This window comes from Ambystoma mexicanum, chromosome 2p (assembly GCF_040938575.1).
Source record: "Ambystoma mexicanum isolate Mex_15411 chromosome 2p, UKY_AmexF1_1, whole genome shotgun sequence".
In the NCBI taxonomy this organism is placed as follows: Eukaryota; Metazoa; Chordata; class Amphibia; order Caudata; family Ambystomatidae; genus Ambystoma; species Ambystoma mexicanum.
The window spans coordinates 27,453,338-27,472,643 of NC_090923.1; the positions used below are offsets into that span (position 1 = coordinate 27,453,338).

Here is a 19,306-nt window from a genome sequence, read left to right on the forward strand (position 1 = left end):
CCGCGTTAGCGATTCTTTTATTGTATGTGGAGGATTTGGACGTAAGGATCAGCTGTTTGTATTGGTGCAACAGCTCAGAGAGGTGGCTGTTGTTGGTGGGAGTTGGAGATTTGTGCCAAATGGCTTCAGCCATTCTCTTTGCTACGCGTCCGGAGTGAACCAAGAGTTACAATGGATTGTGGGTTCTTAGACATTTTTGCGGTGCAAGGTGGTCAATGGACTGGCGCAGCAGAGAGTTGTAGTGGTCCACAAGGGTTGTGGGGTCTTGTGTGGCGGGGAGATATGAGCTGATGTGTGGAATGATGTTTGCACTAGTCAAATTGAGTGAACTACGGGCTATGATGGTGCTCAGGAGAGAGGCTGGCTTGGTAAGTTTGCTAGAGACGGGTATGGTAAATGTGATAGTATGGTGGTAAGAGCACGGTCTGTTGAATAGGATGGCGATGTTGCAATTGTGATCTAGCACTCAGTCAAGGATACACCCATGGGACTGTGTCGACGATGTAATGATTTGGGTACATCCAAGAGCCAACAAGGAGGTGGCTATGGTCATGGCATCTGTCATTGGGGTTCCTAAAGCCCAGGTTGAGCTCGCCGAGTACCAAGAGGTGTGTAGAATGTTTGAGGTTGGTGGTAATGAGTTGTGTAAGGTCTTCTTCGAAGGAGGCAATGGTACCGGGTGCGTGGAATATAAGATGTAGGGTAAGGGTGTTATTTTTGTAAGCATTTGAGCTTGGCTGAAAGGGTGCACAGTTGGGGATCGTTGTTGAGTTGGCTGAGTACAATGAGAGGGTCTCTTTGAAACACTTTTCCATGAGGGCGATACAAATAAAATATATCATAAAGGCTACTACTCCTCCTTTTCTTTCTGCCCTATCACATCGGAGGAAGGCATAGCCTGCGAGGACAGCGATGGAGAGTGTGGGGCCCGCTGTAGGGGAGAGTCGATGGTCTGGTGGGTTGCCCCGAGCAATGCCAGTCGTTAAGATTCAGTCTAAACCTTCCAGCCATCACCTCTTTGTTTTTGCTTTGTCACCCCGAGTGGGACGGGTACGCCCAGACGTGGGTCCCGTGCCTGCTGGGCCTAGAGACCCAAGCTACTCCTCACTGATGAGCCCCCAACAAGGGTGAAATATGTTTGGGGATGCTTGTGGCCTCGTGCAGAAGGGATGTGGCATAGCAGTTCGGGCTGGACTTCCCCTTTTGGGGTGGGGCCAAGCCTGATTTGCATATGGTCTTTCCCCTTCTGTAATGGCTTGGCAGTCGAAGAACGATGGTCTGGAGGGTTGCCCCGAGCAATGCCAGTGGTTAAGATTCAGTCTAAACCTTCCAGCCATCACTCTTTGTGCGCTGCGGGTGGGACTGATGGGCGGAGCTAGGGGTCGAATAATGTGGGTGTCCGGAATATCGGATGCGGGCTGCTTTGCATGAAAAAACAAATTGCATTTTGGGAACATAAGAATGACCACCAATTTCTGCAAGGCGTCTGTGAAAGTAATGAAACGCGCACTCCTGACAGTAGGGGGGTGAGTTCCGCAACATTGCACGGGGGTTCTGTGGCTACTTCAAGCCCAGTCCTAATTGATCGCAACCTAAGTCGATGCCACGTGAAGATCTAAACCGCGGCGCAGGGGCGTAGCAGAGTGTGAACCAGACAAGTGCCACGGGCCATGGGGTACTTGCTTCAGAGGCGGGAATGATGAACTCAGGAAGCGGTCTATGGGTTTATTTCCGTTGGGACCCGATTGGTTGGCTACTTGTGACTTTTTGTGTCGCTCTCCTTTATGGAGACATATTTGTTGATCGTGGGTTCGTGCAAAGAGCCCCAGAATTCTTGATACCATGATCGAGGAAGCCTCAAAAGAAATGGTAGCACGGAGTGTGTAAAGTCATCCTTTAAATCCAATTGAAGCTACAGTCAAGATGTCTGCACTCACAGGAAGAGCAGAGCGTTTGCAAAAGAGATCTTGCTTATGCCGAATACTTAATGTTAATAGTCCCCCTTATTTCTCCCTCAGTGGTGGGAAACGGTTTCAAATGGCTGATATAGCGTTTTTAAGGCGCTAGTCTACATCACAAGCAATAGACTCGCCTCAAAGGTCAGCCTTCCCTTTATTTTGCAGCGATTCCGACAGTGTCCACTAGATGGCGGGCACGTGTTGCTGATGGATGAAGACGTAGCGCCATTGGCTGGCAAGGGGTTTCTTGCCTGGGTTTGCTGCCACTGAGCTCCCCTGCACAGAGTGGAAGCAGGTTACTTAAAACAACACAGAATTACTGCGAATCATTCTGATCCACGCGCTCTCCTTTAGAACTTAGGGTGCAAAGGCATTGCTTCCGGAGAGTGACCTGGATCCGCAATTTGCAGAATGGAGGTCGTTCCCCGGGGTGGCAGCTGGACTGGCCCGTTTCCCTGCCTCTCCCGGGGTGGCAGCTGGACTGGCCCGTTCCCCTGCCACTCCCGGGGTGGCAGCTGGACTGGCCCGTTCCCCTGCCACTCCCGGGGTGGCAGCTCCCTCTCCCGGGGTGGCAGCTGGACTGGCCCGTTTCCCTGCCTCTCCCAGGGTGGCAGCTGGACTGGCCCGTTCCCCTGCCTCTTCCGGGGTGGCAGCTGGACTGGCCCGTTACCCTGCCTCTCCCAGGGTGGCAGCTGGACTGGCCCGTTTCCCTGCCTCTCCCGGGGTGGCAGCTGGACTGGCCCGTTTCCCTGCCTCTCCCGGGGTGGCAGCTGGACTGGCCCGTTCCCCTGCCACTCCCGGGGTGGCAGCTCCCTCTCCCGGGGTGGCAGCTGGACTGGCCCGTTTCCCTGCCTCTCCCAGGGTGGCAGCTGGACTGGCCCGTTTCCCTGCCTCTCCCAGGGTGGCAGCTGGACTGGCCCGTTCCCCTGCCTCTTCCGGGGTGGCAGCTGGACTGGCCCGTTACCCTGCCTCTCCCAGGGTGGCAGCTGGACTGGCCCGTTACCCTGCCTCTCCCGGGGTGGCAGCTGGACTGGCCCGTTCCCCTGCCTCTTCCGGGGTGGCAGCTGGACTGGCCCGTTTCACTGCCTCTCCTGGGGTGGCAGCTGGACTGGCCCGTTTCCCTGCCTCTCCCAGGGTGGCAGCGGGACTGGCACGTTCTAGGGCTCCAAGCCCGATTTTGTTCAATAGGGCGGGTGTGCCAGGCCTGAGGGCGCAACTATGGGCGACGCCTTCCTTAAAAGGTGATGAGAGGCTGTCCCTGTGCAAAGGCCCACAAGACTCCGCATATCATCGCGGCAGGGCAAGGACCACGCCAACGGAAGCTGGAGCCTCTGGCACAGAAAGCGGCTGGAAACGAAGGAGCAGGCATTGAGGCGCAGAACTGAAGGCGACCTCTGCTGCAGAATTAATAATGGACGAGTGGACAGCAGAATTAAGACGAGGGAGCCTTGGCACCAATCCAGCAACAGGGTTACTTTGAAGCACGGCTGTAATTGTTCAGGCCATCAAGGCTCGTGCCCGATAGGAAGAGGCGATAATTAACGCGCTTAATACCGAAGAGGTTTCTTCTAAGCGCGACGCCGGGATGCGGGATGCGGTGCCACTTAGCTGTACCACCCGTGCCTGCACCCTGCCTTATTCATGGTGTAAGGAATGCCGCATAAGTAAGAGGCTGTTTATATCGAGAGAGGGTATTGCTCCCACAATGGCCCATTTCAGGTTCCCTTTACCCAGACTGCTCGGATTCCTCTATATTTATGGCATCCCATGGCCATTTTTAATAAGGTAAGTTCATGGGAATACCACTTCATGCAGGGGAGTATCCAGCAATGCAAGAGTGGGAAAGGGGGGGGGGGGGATGCTGGCCGCGAAAAAAGTCCTGCTACTTTACCCCTCAAATGCACCTTGGGAAGTCAATGACACGCAATCGCTCCTGCGCCCCCCATATGAGGACTTCACTCCGTACCCTCTCCCTGCAACATTCGGACCAGAGTGGGGCATGGAGCCGTGCGCTCCTGCTCTGCATCGGGCTCAGCCCCTCATCGAGCCTGCAGTGCAGCCAACTGCCTAGAGGGGGGGGCATGGATCCATGCGCTCCTGCTCTGCATCGGGCTCAGCCCCTTACCGGGCCTGCAGTGCAATCAGCAGCCTGGAGTGGGGCATGGAGCCGTGCGCTCCTGCTCTGCATCTGCCACTCAATGGACCTGCAGTGCAGTCAGCAGCCTGGAGGGGGGCATGGAGCCGTGCGCTCCTGCTCTGCATCGGGCTCAGCCCCTTACCGGGCCTGCAGTGCAGTCAACAGCCTGGAGGGGGGCATGGAGCCGTGCGCTCCTGCTCTGCATCGGGCTCAGCCCCTCAATGGGCCTGCAGTGCAGTCAGCAGCCTGGAGTGGGGCATGGAGCCGTGCGCTCCTGCTCTGCATCTGCCTCTGCCCCTCATCCGGGCATGCAGTTCAGTCAGCAGCCTGGAGTGGGGCATGGAGCATTGCGCTCATGCTCTACTTCTGCCCCTCAATGGACCAGCAGTGCAGTCAGCAGCCTGGAGGGGGGGCATGGAGCCGTGCGCTCCTGCTCTGAATCTGGCTCAGCCCCTTACCGGGCCTGCAGTGCAGTCAACAGCCTGGAGGGGGGGCATGGAGCCGTGCGCTCCTGCTCTGCATCGGGCTCCGCCCCTCAATGGACCTGCAGTGCAGTCAGCAGCCTGGAGGGGGGCATGGAGCCGTGCGCTCCTGCTCTGCATCGGGCTCAGCCCCTAACTGGGCCTGCAGTGCAGTCAACAGCCTGGAGTGGGGCATGGAGCCGTGCGCTCCTGCTCTGCATCGGGCTCAGCCCCTAACTGGGCCTGCAGTGCAGCCAACTGCCTAGAGGGGGGCATGGAGCCGTGTGCTCCTGCTCTGCCCCTCAATGGGCCTGCAGTGCAGTCAGCAGCCTGGAGTGGGGCATGGAGCTGTGCGCTCCTGCTCTGCATCTGCCTCTGCCCCTGCCCCTCAATGGGCCTGCAGTGTAGTCAGCAGCCTGGAGTGGGGCATGGAGCTGTGCGCTCCTGCTCTGCATCTGCCTCTGCCCCTCAATGGACCTGCAGTGCAGTCAGCAGCCTGGAGGGGGGCATGGAGCCGTGCGCTCCTGCTCTGCATCGGGCTCAGCCCCTAACTGGGCCTGCAGTGCAGTCAACAGCCTGGAGTGGGGCATGGAGCCGTGCGCTCCTGCTCTGCATCGGGCTCAGCCCCTTATCGGGCCTGCAGTGCAGTCAACGGCCCGGAGTGGGACACAGAGGGTGCTCCTGCTATGCCCCCCATTGTGCACCGAGGGTGCAGAGCAGGAGCATACGGCCACACTGCTGTCTGTGACCTGCTCCAGACCGCTGATCTACAGACAGCAGGCCGAGCAGGAGCACTCAGCAATACTGCTGTCTCGGAGAGAATGCCCAGAAAGCAAAGACATGCCACAGGCTAGACTGGCTGCCCGCAAATGCCAGTCTAGCCAAGTAATAACACATTAAACCTAAAATCTGCCCCGCTGGGTTTAAAGAAAACCTTTCACTGCAGGGGGCCTTACTCGGCTATAACGAAATTTGCAAAGGTGACAACTATACCCGATACTTCCATTGTTCTGAGCAATGCCGCCCATTGTTCAGCTAATAAAGACCCCTCAGACAGCATCAACCAGTCAAAAGACAAACTTCAGAGTTTGTGGGCCTGGCTCCCAAAGGCTCTCACACTCAAGAGAAAATAGCAATGCGCAGGTCGGCCAAAAGGGCTTTCGGCCACTTCGACCGCCGACCCAACTCCACCTCCCCTTCGTCTCTGCTCCTGGAACACCCGTGGTCATTTGCACCTAACAATGCCGGGCGACGCAAACCTGGCTGCTTTTGACATCATCTGCTTACAAGAGACATGGCTTGAGAAATCGCCTGCTATGGATGGCTACGACATCACATTGGCACCAGCAAATAAAGGATTAGTGGGCCGCCCGACATCGGGTCTTCTCATCGCCTACCGGCAGGGGAGGGGTCTGAAGATCAAGGCCACTCTCCTATCCAACCTTTCAATCCTGGCAGTATTACTTGACTGGGTGGATCAACCAAATTGCGGGCTTTCTCAAACCGCAATTATTAACACTTACTGGAACCCAGCAGCCATAAACCAACAGTCATACCTAGCGATGATGGAAAATCTAGTAGATGAAATTCAAGCTTCCAACCAGGTCCCTTCGATCATCATTTGCGCGACCTGAACGCCCACTGCTCTGACCACTGCACAAAGTTGGGCAAATCTTCTTCGAATCCCGCCGCAAAAAGAGGGAGCCTGTGGTCAGCACTGATGGCATCAATGAAAATGGAAAATTTGGATTCAGTTTTCCCCAACGCTGACCGTCCTCCTACTTGGGAGCAAGGTGCTCACCACGCCACTATTGACTACATTTTCGCCTCGCGCTACCTTCTTCCAAAGGTAAAAGACTTCGAGGTTCGCAAAACCAAAGCGAGCGATCATAACCAGCTCACCATGTCTCTGTAATCCCATTTTAAACCACCGGCCCCGTATGTGGTAGGGGTTGAATCAAATTCACGAGGCAAGCGCTTGAATCTGACAACGAAATCAGTCTAAGATCTGTCTGCAAAATATGCGTTGGGGTTACATTCCGACTGAAAAGATTCTTTGGACTACGTACCTCTTCTACTACAATACAGGGCCAAATCAAAAACGTCGGCCCCATCACTTACTGCTCCGAGACATTCCTTCGATGTAATACTGGTAGCAAAGAGACGCGAACTGCGCAGGCTGAAACAGACGCTTGGGTCCCTTCCACAAAATCAAGATCAACTAAAGTCAGAAATAAAGGCCTACAAAAATTGGGCAAAAAACCATTGCCACAACTTGTACCAGCAGGATGCTGAATCCATGCTAAAAGCAATCTGCGGAAACAAAGCAAAAGATTTCTGGTCTCTGCTAAAAACTTAAGCACCTTCTCTAAACAACACGACCATCAACGCCACGGCGGAAGCAAAATGGATCAGTCACTTCTCGTCCCTCTTTCAAGCTCCACTCACCACAGGCTTGCCTGATTCGAAATTGAAAAACGAAAACTGGCTGAAATTGGACGACCTGGCGGAAATCAGAGATCACATTAAAAAGCTGAAGACCTCCAGAGCGACGGGTCCGGATGGAATCTCAAACATAGACTTGAAAAAAATGCAGACGAATGGGCACCACTTATCCTGTCTATCTTCGCGCAGTGTGCCGCCCAGAAATCGCTCCCTCCATCGTGGACGAGGGCGGTTATCGTTCCAATTTACAAGAAAGGCGATATCACCGATCCACTAAATTACTGCCCTATAGCCCTCTTGGACTGCATTGGGAAAGTCTACGGGAGCCTTCTTTTGAAAAGATTTGATGCCTGGTCAAAGTCGGCCCCCTGCAATGACAGGTTCCAAACAGGCTTTAAAAGAAATGTGGGAACAGCAGCAAACATACTTACCATCAGCGTACTGAGAAGCAAGGTCTTGGAGGGCAAACCAAGGATCTTTGTGGCCTTTGTCGACCTCTCCCAAGCCTTTGACTTGGTTGACAGGCAGCGCCTCTGGAATAAACTCGAAGGCTGGGGGTGCCCCCAGGAGATTCTGCAACCAAACAAGGCTCTCCACTCAGAAACCACCCTCAGGGTCCATTTGTCACAATTGGGCAACTTGTCATCTGAAATCCAGACGGGTCGAGGGGTGAAACAAGGTTGCCCCCTAGCTCCAGCACTGTTTCTAGCCTACATTGGTGATTATGGCATCTCAGAAGATCTGTCAAGGACTTTTCCACCATCCCTGGCCACAGCAAAAATGAGCCACCTATCGTATGCTGATGACCTCATCCTACTCGACCAGACCCAGATTGGCCTCCAGAGGCAAATATCAAACCTCCTGCGTTACACGTCCGAGAACAACCTAAAAATAAACAAAGAAAAAACTAAAATCATGACCCTGGAGTCCGGCCAGAAAAAAAAAAAAAACGCAGAAAATTGAAAGAGCTTGACTGGATGCAAACCCAGGAGTCAGCTTCAAACAACTACACCAGCACTTGCTTCCAACATTCCATAAGCTCAATGAGCCAATGAAGTACCTTGAAAAATACCCCAATAGGGGGGCACGGAATGCTTTTCTAAGGATAAGGATGAACTTGGTGGCCACAAACGCAATTCGCAGGATCAGAGGTTTATCGCTTATGTGAAAATAAAACCGAATCCATCAGACACTTGCTTCTGTTATGCCCGAAAAATCAGAACCTGAGAGGGGCCTACTTGAAACATCTAATAGTGGACGATCGAGGGTGAGACAAGGACACCTGGTGGAATAGACTGATCAGCGGAGACAGAATAACCTGGCTCCTGGCAACCGTGAAAATATTGGAACACACAATGAAAATGACAACAGGTCCCACCCTGGCTAGTTACCGTGAAATTCACTTCTTCAGTTCTGTTTTGTAAAATTCTTTTGAATATACACAAATAAAAAATAAAATAACACATACCACACATCCAAACCTCCTGATTTGCATATGGATTGCACCAACAGAAGTTACTTCACAGAAAAGGACAATGCAAGAGGCCTCTTAGTCTTTGATACTTGGCGGCACCATGGGAAGTGACTTTAGAATAAGTTTCCATAAGTAAGCAAAGTGGCAAATAACTATATGGTGCAAAATACCAAAATTGCACTATTATTGTTATATATGGAGCAACTCTATAGTCATTAGGCTTTTTTTATGGAATGATATATTAACAACAAGCTATAAAGTGAATCACCGATGGAGCTGCAGTTATGACAGCGCGGTTACATGATTTGCCCAGGATCACACACCTTGTTAAATGGTGGAACCGGGATGTGGAGAACTTAAGGAACTGAGCACATCTTCCCACGTTTAGTTGATCGAGAAATTAATTAAGGTTATGCTTTGGATTTCAGGTCCTTAAATAATACTTTATTTATAGCAATGCCTTGTAAGCAAACCACATGGCATAATAAACTGGACTTTACTCTATATTATACACAAGACAAGAAGGGATGGACTGTAGCACAGTCCTGGGCATAGCGGCACTCGGGCAGAACCATAGAATTAAACTTAAATCCATATGACAGACGTAGTTGCTGTGCAAGAAAAGCCCTTTATTAAAAAATATCATACGGACACGGAGGGCAGCAGCAAAACACAACAGGAACGATGCGCTTCGCCCTAGACGCGTTTCACCCTAGACGCGCTCCGCCCTAGATGCGTTTCGCCCTAGACGCGCTCCGCCCTAGACGCGTTTCACCCTAGACGCGCTCCGCCCTAGACGTGTTTCACCCTAGACGCGCTTCGCCCTAGACGCGTTTCACCCTAGACGCGTTTCACCCTAGACGCGCTCCGCCCTAGACGCGTTTCGCCCTAGACGCGCCCCGCCCTAGACGCGTTTCACCCTAGACGCGCTCCGCCCTAGACGCGTTTCACCCTAGACGCGTTTCGCCCTATACGCGCTCCGCCCTAGACGCGTTTCGCCCTAGACGCGCTTCGCCCTAGACGCGCTCCGCCCTAGACGCGCTCCGCCCTAGACGCTCTCCGCCCTAGACGTGTTTCGCCCTAGACGCGCTCCGCCCTAGACGCGCTCCGCCCTAGACGCGTTTCGCCCTAGACGCTCTCCGCCCTAGACGCTCTCCGCCCTAGACGCTCTCCGCCCTAGACGCTCTCCGCCCTAGACGCGCTTCGCCCTAGACGCGCTCCGCCCTAGACGCGCTCCGCCCTAGACGCGCTCCGCCCTTGACGCGCTTCGCCCTAGACGCGTTTCGCCCTAAGCGCTAGACGCGCGTCGCCCTAGACGCGCTCCGCCCTTGACGCGCTTCGCCCTAGACGCGCTCCGCCCTAGACGCGCTTCGCCTGGTGTACACGTATGAGGAAGAGGGCCGAGGTTATAGCAACAGCATTGACCATCGTGGCCCCTCTTCGCCGTTTGGTATCGTCCCCACTGATATGTTACATTGGAAGCATTTCATGTATACGGACGGCCATTTCCTTTCCCGCATTGATGGTAATCTTCCAGCAATACAAGAGTATATGAAATACATACAGTGACATCATGAAACCTATCACCCAGGACTGATTTCGATTAAACAGTTGTTGTTTAGGCATGCGAGAAAATAAAGAAAAGAATGTTTGCACATTTCTTTCATAGTTGGCTACATGTGTGGTCAGCGCTTAATGTGTTTTTAGATTGGCATTGTCCATGCACTCATAAAACGGACTCCCTAGTCTCCGAGTATGTACGTCTTTCGCGATCTTAGGTGTGCATAGCTGTTTCCATAATATGTGAGGTGCCAGGAGTCCGTGTTACTTAACACCGTGTCTCACATTAATGGGGTGGGGGGGGGTGGGGGAGGGGGCATCAGAGCAGTGAGGAACCCTTACGGGCGCCTATATGCATACATCTGGAATTTAGCATGTACATAATAAAGTGCAATGTGCAAATACTACTTAAAAGCATAAGTTGCCAAGAGAGTATGGAGGACCAGGGCAGTAAAGAACCCTTGCGGGCGCCCATGTCTACTTAGCAAAGACTGTGCAAACATGATGGGTATATTAGACTGTAAATAGTTCACAGCAGATGTATATCACCTCCACCACAGGTCACTGGCAGTGAACCCTTGCGGGCGCCCATGTCTACTTAGCAAAGACTGTGCAAACATGATGGGTATATTAGACTGTAAATAGTTCACAGCAGATGTATATCACCTCCACCACAGGTCACTGGCAGTGAACCCTTGCGGGCGCCCATGTCCACTTAGTAAAGACTGTGCAAACATGATGGCTATATTAGACTGTAAATAGTTCACAGCAGATGTATATCACCTCCACCACAGGTCACTGGCAGGGAAGCCTTGCGGGCGCCCATGTCCACTTAGTAAAGACTGTGCAAACATGATGGCTATATTAGACTGTAAATAGCTCACAGCAGATGTATATCACCTCCACCACAGGTCACTGGCAGTGAACCCTTGCGGGCGCCCATGTCTACTTAGCAAAGACTGTGCAAACATGATGGGTATATTAGACTGTAAATAGTTCACAGCAGATGTATATCACCTCCACCACAGGTCACTGGCAGTGAACCCTTGCTGGCGTCAGTGCCTGCTTCATCTATGAAAATGTAACATGTTATGGAAACAGTTTAAAATGATCCCATGTGGGGTATAAATATAGGGCAACATATCCCAAGATCAATCACACTGGAAGGCTCTGGGACAGCCACCAATTCTATATCGGCGCTGTTTATTAGGATTCCAAAGTGCAAGGTGCTTTGTAAACTATTACAGTTTGATCAGGAGTACACATTCGGCTATTTAAAGTGCAACGTGCCTTTTATCCTCCCAACGATATAGTGTTGACATGTCCCACTTCATCGTCTGCAGCATGTGTGGCCAAACCAAACATAATACCAAGTCCTCTTATATTCTAAACGGTTATGCATGCGAGTGGATCACAATGCATAAAACATGTGCTCAAACAGGGACGTCATTTGGGGGTCGCCAGAGGTCGCAAGTGCGACCTCTGTGGTCAAAGTGCAAAAGCGAAACAATCTTTAAAATGCATCACTGCCAATTTATTAAGTGAAAACATAGAAAAATGTCAAAAAACTGTTGATAAGAGAATGCATTCTCAAACCACCACATTTTTGAATATTTAAATTTTGTCAGGTCTAAACTGGGAAATACTTCCAAACTTTCTTCAAATGTATATATATTTCACTCATGGTCTTGTGCTGTTCTATTGGGACGTCTTAATCTCCCACGAAGACATAAAGCTCTTCGTCCAGATTGTGGCCTGCAGGACATGTCGTCTTGTAGTCCACTATATATCGGGACTTAGTTGTCTGAGTTTTCACAGTCTGTTCGCTCCACTTGGATGTACCTTCACTGTGTCTATCACAAAATATTTGAAAGAGCCGATATTGCCCCGATGTACATCTTCAACATGTTTAGCATGGGGATATGCTGCAGGATACCTAGCTGGACTTGTACTGCCTTTATACCACAAATTACACGCACATGTAATAACAAACTGCAAACTGTGGGAAGCATGCGTCAGTTCCTCTTTTATTATGACTTCAAGCTGGGTCCGATGGCTTTCTGAGTAACTGTAGCATTTGATGGCAAATGCGGACTAATATCCATGTCTCTTTCGAGCAAGTGCCAATACTTATTCAAAATTTGCTTAGTTTCTTTGGCTCCCGAATTATAGGTGGCAATGAATGATATATGATATGATATGGCATTTATAACGCGCCTATACACAAGTGTTTCAAGGCGCGACGAGGCATGGCGGGGGGAACAAGGAGAGACAAACGATCCTACTAGGCCAGGTGTCGTTCAGATGGCGCAAGTGCAGGGTGGGGGGGGGGGGTGCAAGGGGGAAAGGGAGAGAAGTGCAGTACAGGTTTCATCTGATGATGCCGTCTTCTTTCTCTTGTGTTGGTTTCCTTTGCTAGTATCTTTCCCCTGGTTTTGGTTGCTACTACGATCATATGCTTTGTTTATGTTATGCCTTCGGTATCCTCTTGCCAAGAATCTCGCTGCTGCTTTTTTGGCATTGTCTTCCCAAACTGATTCTTCACTGCAATCTCTTTTGATTCGGAGGAACTCGCCGTAGGAATACTGTATTTGAGACATATAGGTTGTGCACTGTTTGCATGTAGGATTGTGTTGGTACTAGTGTCTTTACAACGCAGTTCCATAGTTATGATGTCATTCATTATTTTGACTTTATTGTCTAAATAGACCACTTCTGCCCGATGGTGGTATTCCGTAAATTGAGATTTGAGTGTTCCCGATTTAGACTCTTAAAGAACATACATCATCCACTGCGTCTTAGTCCCTTTCCAGAGAATGAATAGTCATCTATGTACCTTTGCCACAAGACGGCCTTGTCAGTATATCTTTTCCGGTCTTCATTTGAGAATAGGACTTCGTCCCATGAGCCAGAGTATAAACTGGCGAACGTTGGGGCCACTGCAGTTCCCCTGGCAGTTCCATAGATTTGATTGTAAAAACCTTTGTCAAACATAAATGTATTATGCGTTAGAATGAATGAAAGCATGTCAAGTCACATCTGGGAGTGTTCCCGATGGCTGAGGGATCTGATGGACAAAAACTGCTCATGTGAGACACAAGTATATAGGGAGACCACAACCAATGTTACTAGAAGAAAGTCATTGTGCCAATAGTCATAGAAATATGTTGAGCAATAAGAGTATGGCTTTAGGTTTATTGTTTCCATATTGCATGAATAGTCACCATAGCATCATTCAGATTAATGTGAGCCTAACAAATACCCCTTGGGCTTCAAAGTGTAAGGAAGGGGCGAATTAGCCCGCCCATACATTCTACGTGAGAGGAACAGCTTGCTCTTGCACTCGTGCGGGATGCCTCCATTGCCCTTCTGCCACCATGAGGAACAAGGCCTGAGATGGAGCAGAGGAGGGGCTATTGTAAGACACACTTGGACTTCATTTTGTGTACCCTCGACTCCATCTTTGGACTAGGCTGCAATTCGGCACTACGAAGTCTCCTCTCCCCTCAGCTCAGCAGTGTCGCGCACAGCGAGCACCAACCGTCCCCACCTTTTCTGCGCGACCCAAGTCCCTTTCTCACGGATGCGCTGAAGCCAACTGCAACAATTAATACTGTGTATCACATCATTCTTCGACTGAGATCACTGTCCTGTGCGTGAACCCGCCTGAACCATGCCGTGTAGCTCATCCATCTCCACAAACCTGCTCCCTCACCCCTCACCCCTGCTGGTGGAAAATGACTGTCTAACTCTGTGCCCTCCCAAGGTATTCTCTTGATGTATCAGAAGTGTGCCCCCATTGTGCTGACCACCCCCAGAGTGCCCCCAATAAACTCGAGCCTCTGCCACAGTATATCCTATCCTAAACTAACATGTGTCACTCCACCCCCCCCCCCCATTTCGCACAGATGTGCCAGACCAGACCAGTCCTCAGGTTATCGGGTTATCGCAGAAAGTAAGAGCACCAACACCCTTCACCCTACGAGTGACCCAATGGGAAGTGATGTAGTTATGTATGCACACTTGTAAGCCTCTAAGATTTACTCATATAGTCATTGTTTATTGTATGTTTAGAAAAATTACTCATGCCAGTTTAGCTAGTTTCAACCGCATCTCCTACGTGACCCGACTCTCACCCCACCCGGACAAGGCCAGCCGAACCACGTGAGACTCGCCCTCCCGCCAAAGGAGCAGCCAATCCTGAAACAGCAGCACCTACAGGATCCTATGCATCATCGCCTTGTAACCAATAACCCCTATAGCTAACATCACTGATGATGCTTTTTTGTCTTATAACCCATTGTAAATGTAATGATTGCCAGACCGCTCACAGGACAGCAGAGTTCTCTGGATGCCGAAAACCATATAAAACCTTGCAACCTGTTCTCTTTCCCTGCTGGGATGTGTCTTTTATTCTGAGTCTGAGTCTGTATTGGCAGTTTGGGGAGTGAGCACTTTCAAAAGCCATACTCCCCCATTCACATTTCTTAAGGGATAAAAGTCCCTTTTAATCGCCCCCCCCCACTCTCTTCTCCCATTGTAATGCTCTGCTGACACAGAGCAACATGTCGAGTCCCTGGGAAGGCCTCTCTGCTGTCCAAAGCTCTTAGGGGAAAAGGGTCCTGCTGCAAGGATAATGAGGGCGCTGAGCAGGAACACCATTGCTGCTGCTCGGCACCCTCATTGACCAGGTCTGGCTCTAAAAGAACCATAGGTGTGGGGGTGGAGGGGAGCTGCCTCTACCCCCTCCCGGTACCCCACTGACTTCTTGCTTATACTTCTAGCTTTGATTATTTTCGTCTTTAAGAGGGCAACTGAGTCCACAGTTTGTGTAATCCCAAAATGGTAGCGTGCTCTCAAGAATCAAAGTTGTCACCACCGTGCAGATTGCCAAACATTCTGCGGAAAACGGGTCCCCGAGAGTTTGCAGTAAGTGTATGATCATCTTGATAAGAGATGGACACATGATCTACACAGATGGCCCGATCAATCAAGAGGAAGAACTAAAAGGTTTCTGCCGACCCGTGTTCCATGGAATCGACCAGGCAAGCGTCTATGTCCACGGTGCCAGGATCTTGTTATCACGAACATCAAGGTCACCCAATATACATGAGGAAGATGTGGATCCCAAAGACAGGAAGGATAGCACAGGGGCAATGCGCTGGTCTTGGGAGCGAGACCACGCAGAGCAACAGAGGTTTGAATCCCGGATCCACCCTTAGAAACCGAACTCAGATATGGTATTGGGCGCGTTATACTAGCACCAAGAGGTTCTGGGGAAAATGAGCGCTGCATGTGGAACAGCAGCAAAGACAAATACCTGCAACATGGTCTCCAGCAAAATATAGGGGGAATTAGGAAAAGAACAGCAATTCTCTCAATACTAAAGTAAGTTTACTTAGAGTCAGTGTGGGCAAATTCCAACGGCATCACTCGGGCGTGGGTGAGCTTTAAGCGAGGTGCACTGCGTGCTGAGGTCCAAGACATTGAGACCATGGCTGCTAAGTTCTGATGATGTTGGGGTCCACTGTGGCTTCAGTTCGGGGAGCACTACTGCACTGTGTGATGCCTCAATTATGGTTGACATGGAGCTAGGGGGCACTTTGCACTTCAGCGCATAAGCACTTCACGGAGAGGCTTGGGCATTCTTTAATGCTTTCATTTTGATAGATATTCGTGTTGCGAGACGTGGATGGAATTATGCTATTTTCTATGCGTGTTGTACTTTTAGGGACTGTGATTATCCTGAAATAAAAAAGTTATATCAGCAGAACAGTAAAAAGCAAAGATGTTAAGCAGGTTAAAAACGCTGAACACTAAATACAAACCTTTACTCAGCGTTCCTTTTAGTCCCTGGAGTGGTAAAGCTAGCCTGTCTCAGCTCTTCCCCTAGTTCCTGGTGTGGGAATGCTTGCTTGACTGCCTCAGCTCTCCCTCTAGTTCTTGGTGTGGAAATGCTAGCTAGACAGCCTCAGCTCTCCGTCTAGTTCCTGGTGTGGGAATGCTAGCTAGACTGCCTCAGCTCTCCGTCTAGTTCCTGGTGTGGGAATGCTAGCTAGACTGCCTCAGCTCTCCCTCTAGTTCCTGGTGTGGGAATGCTAGCTAGACTGCCTCAGCTCTCCCCTAGTTCCTGGTGTGGGAATGCTAGCTAGACTGCCTCAACCCTTGAGGCCATGCACTCACGCACTCTTTCTTCACACTTGTCCTTTGCCCTCCCTCGCACTTATTTTGGAATGCAGCAAGACTGATTACTCGGTCTCCCGCCAGCCAGACCCCCACCATCTTTCTTCCCCTTGGGGCTCCTCAAAGTGATTGCATTCTAGCAGTCTACTCTGGAAATCTTAACAAAAGGGACGACAAACGACTCCGCTGATGCCTCAGCCGCAAAGGAGATCCTGGGTCAGGTTAGTGGCTACAATAGCGATGCGCAAGTGCACTGACGCACACACCTGTTCATCCTCGATTTCTATTTGGAGTATTAAATATAGCATAACTGGCTAGACAGCAACAGGCTCATGAAAACAGAAGCAGAGAAAGCCACTACCTTCAAGTATTTCAGCCGACAGGTGAAGTCCAGTACGTGTCCCAGGTCGGTCTTGGCGTCGCCAGTGGCGCAGGTTGGCCGGCCTTGGCGCAGCTGCTGAGTGACCGCAAACAGCTGGAGTGGCCGAATGCTGAACACCTCCCCAGCCAGAAGTAACTGCTCCCCTGGAGATAGAAAAAAATACAACCACTTTCATAAAAACCTGGTCTGGCTGGGAGAAAAGAGTATTCACACAAGAGGTGGGGTGCATTTCACAAAATACGAGATTATGAAGCCGTTCACACTGGGCCGCCTTTATTCTGGGGCAGGCAGTCATAAGTACCATAGGGCCCCCAATCATTCCCACTATATAACAAAGAAAACTAAATGTACAAAGCCAATGTTTGCAAGTGTTCCTCAACCTCGAGGACACAGGACCAAAAAATAACGTATGCATTCACCCACGAACCATGCAAGAGAGTTCTGGATGCGTCTTATGTGAGGAATCTGAGGGCGTCCTCACTTCTTTCCCAATATACTATCGGATCCTGACCCTAGGGGTGAATATGCGAGGGAGGATAACCTGGGAGATGAGCTACCCTTAAATGAGACATGGTATCCCTCCCCCTTTTTCCCCCCTCTCCAAATGTCCCCTCAACCTCCCAGACCTTTGTAGGGTACTGTTTGACAGATCCCCATTTACCGATTGATATTCACTCTTACACACACCAGTATGGTACTGGGACGAGGAAGAAGCAACAGAAAAAGACAAAAGACTCTAGAACCAATGATGTGAAGTCTAGTTGTCGGAGAACCAATTAGTTCGGCGGGATGTTTAAAAACCCAAAAGGCAGGAAGGAAGACGTTGGTGTCGGCTACAGCTGTGAACGCAGAAGGACCACACCTCCCTGGGGAGCTGTGCAAAGGGAAGAGTGATTGCTGCTCTGGTAGAGCGAGGAGGTTCACCGACAGGAGCCGCAGCAAGAAAGCAGCAGGCTGAGAGGACATCGAGAGCAGAGGAGAATGTTGATAAACATGATAAAATCATCCTCTCGCTACACGGAGGGCGGGCGTGTACCCAATCCTCTCTGGAAAATACACTTTGTACGTAACAGAGTGCAGTATATGACTATAATGATACAAGCATAACAATGTTCATAAACACGTTTATCAACATTGTTATGCTTGTATCATTATAGTCATTGGGATACGTGGTACTGCACTCTGTCACGGAGAGAGGATTGGGTATACGCCCGCCCTCAGTGTAGCGAGAGGATGATTTTATCATATCCAATGGACAACATATTTTTGGTGCACTATTGCGTCAAACAATATAATTGGGACGTCACTTTACATTCCACGTCATCTTAGTAACGTTGCACAATGTTATCAGCATGGACAAACTATACGAATCATGTATGCTTACTATCAATGTGCTCCAGTGGTACGACATGTTTAATCAGCTCAGATGAGCTACGCAGCCGAAAGTGTACTAGCAAAATGGCGGCCGTACGAGCACAATCGTATAATTGATTTGTGGCCGACGAGCTTTCCAGATGAAACAATAAATCTGCCTGCAAGGCAAGCGTTGCGCTTCCTCGACAACGGCTGGTTACGCTGAAAGGCTAGCTAAGCACTGACATCGCGGCTGCGAGTATTTCTTTAATATCATGCCGTATAAGAATTGAACCCTTATAGCACATTTAATACAATTCAGACGTTTCTATTGTTTTCTTACTTTCCAGCACCATTGGCCCGGCTGAATCCAACATTATGGATGAACTCCTCACTTGTATACGAACACGTATAGTATCTACAGTGCCATCCATCCCACATCATACCCAATGACTAATTTTGTGTTTTTTAAAATTGTTTTCTCTCTCTCTCTCCTCCCCCCCCCGTTTGTTTGTCTTTGAATTTAATTGCCATAGAACCCGTTTTCCATATCATTGCACATGGGGTTGGATACATGTTACTTTTTCTTGGATGGCGCAACCCCAATGTGTTCTAAAAATCCTTTTGCCTTTGAATTTTGTGTTAACATCTTGATCCCTCCCCCGCCCTTCTTTGGTGATCCCTGGATGTGACACTGTTGTACCTTTCTACATTCATATATTACATTATTTTTGTTTATAATGTGTTCTTGAAACTCAGCCTCAGAAGAAGAGCACGTAGCTCGAAACACGTGTTATGCTGACATCAATACAGCTGATTTGTCTTGCAATAAATTATCTGCGAAATGCGCAGCATCACTTTTGAGTCCTTTGTGCAGTGTGAATGTACCGCTGCAGTTTGTACATTATTTCACGTTGGTGTATTGAGCAGCACACCCACAATCACAGTCACTTGCTGCATTTCTTTCGACCCATCTTTCATGGTGTATGAGCGCTTGGGTGTCGAGTCCTTCTCTGTTCTTGAATTGACCCCAAAATCATCCACCCTTCTTTCCCCAATTCCCTGAGCCCAGACAACTGAATCCGGGAGAGGGGAGGCCAAGGGTGGAGGGGTATCCAAATCTTCCCAACCAGGGGTACTACCAAAGAAGGGATAGCTACCCTTCCCGGGATCATCCCAGGGGAGAAAACAGGGCCCCGTATCAGCCTGAGCGGGTTTCCCAGTTAGAGCGCCAGGTTCAAAACATGGCGCGCGATCTGGGTCACATACTGAGGGCGCAGCAGAACCCTCAGATCGGCATGCCGGCGCAGAACGCACCCAACTCTGGACCTGGTGCCCCAGAACAATGAAGGG

The 19,306-nt window shown here is 50.2% G+C and overlaps 1 protein-coding gene across 6 annotated transcripts in view; it reads right to left on the bottom strand.

The window, feature by feature from the left end:
• The window catches only part of NISCH (nischarin), a 441,586-nt gene that overhangs the window by 331,019 nt on the left and 91,261 nt on the right, over positions 1-19,306 (bottom strand). For all 6 annotated transcript variants that reach the window (XM_069643185.1, XM_069643184.1, XM_069643187.1 and 3 more), the window contains one exon: positions 16,580-16,743. In XM_069643185.1, the coding sequence (XP_069499286.1) occupies positions 16,580-16,743 (164 nt within the window). The remainder of the gene's footprint in view (positions 1-16,579; positions 16,744-19,306) is intronic.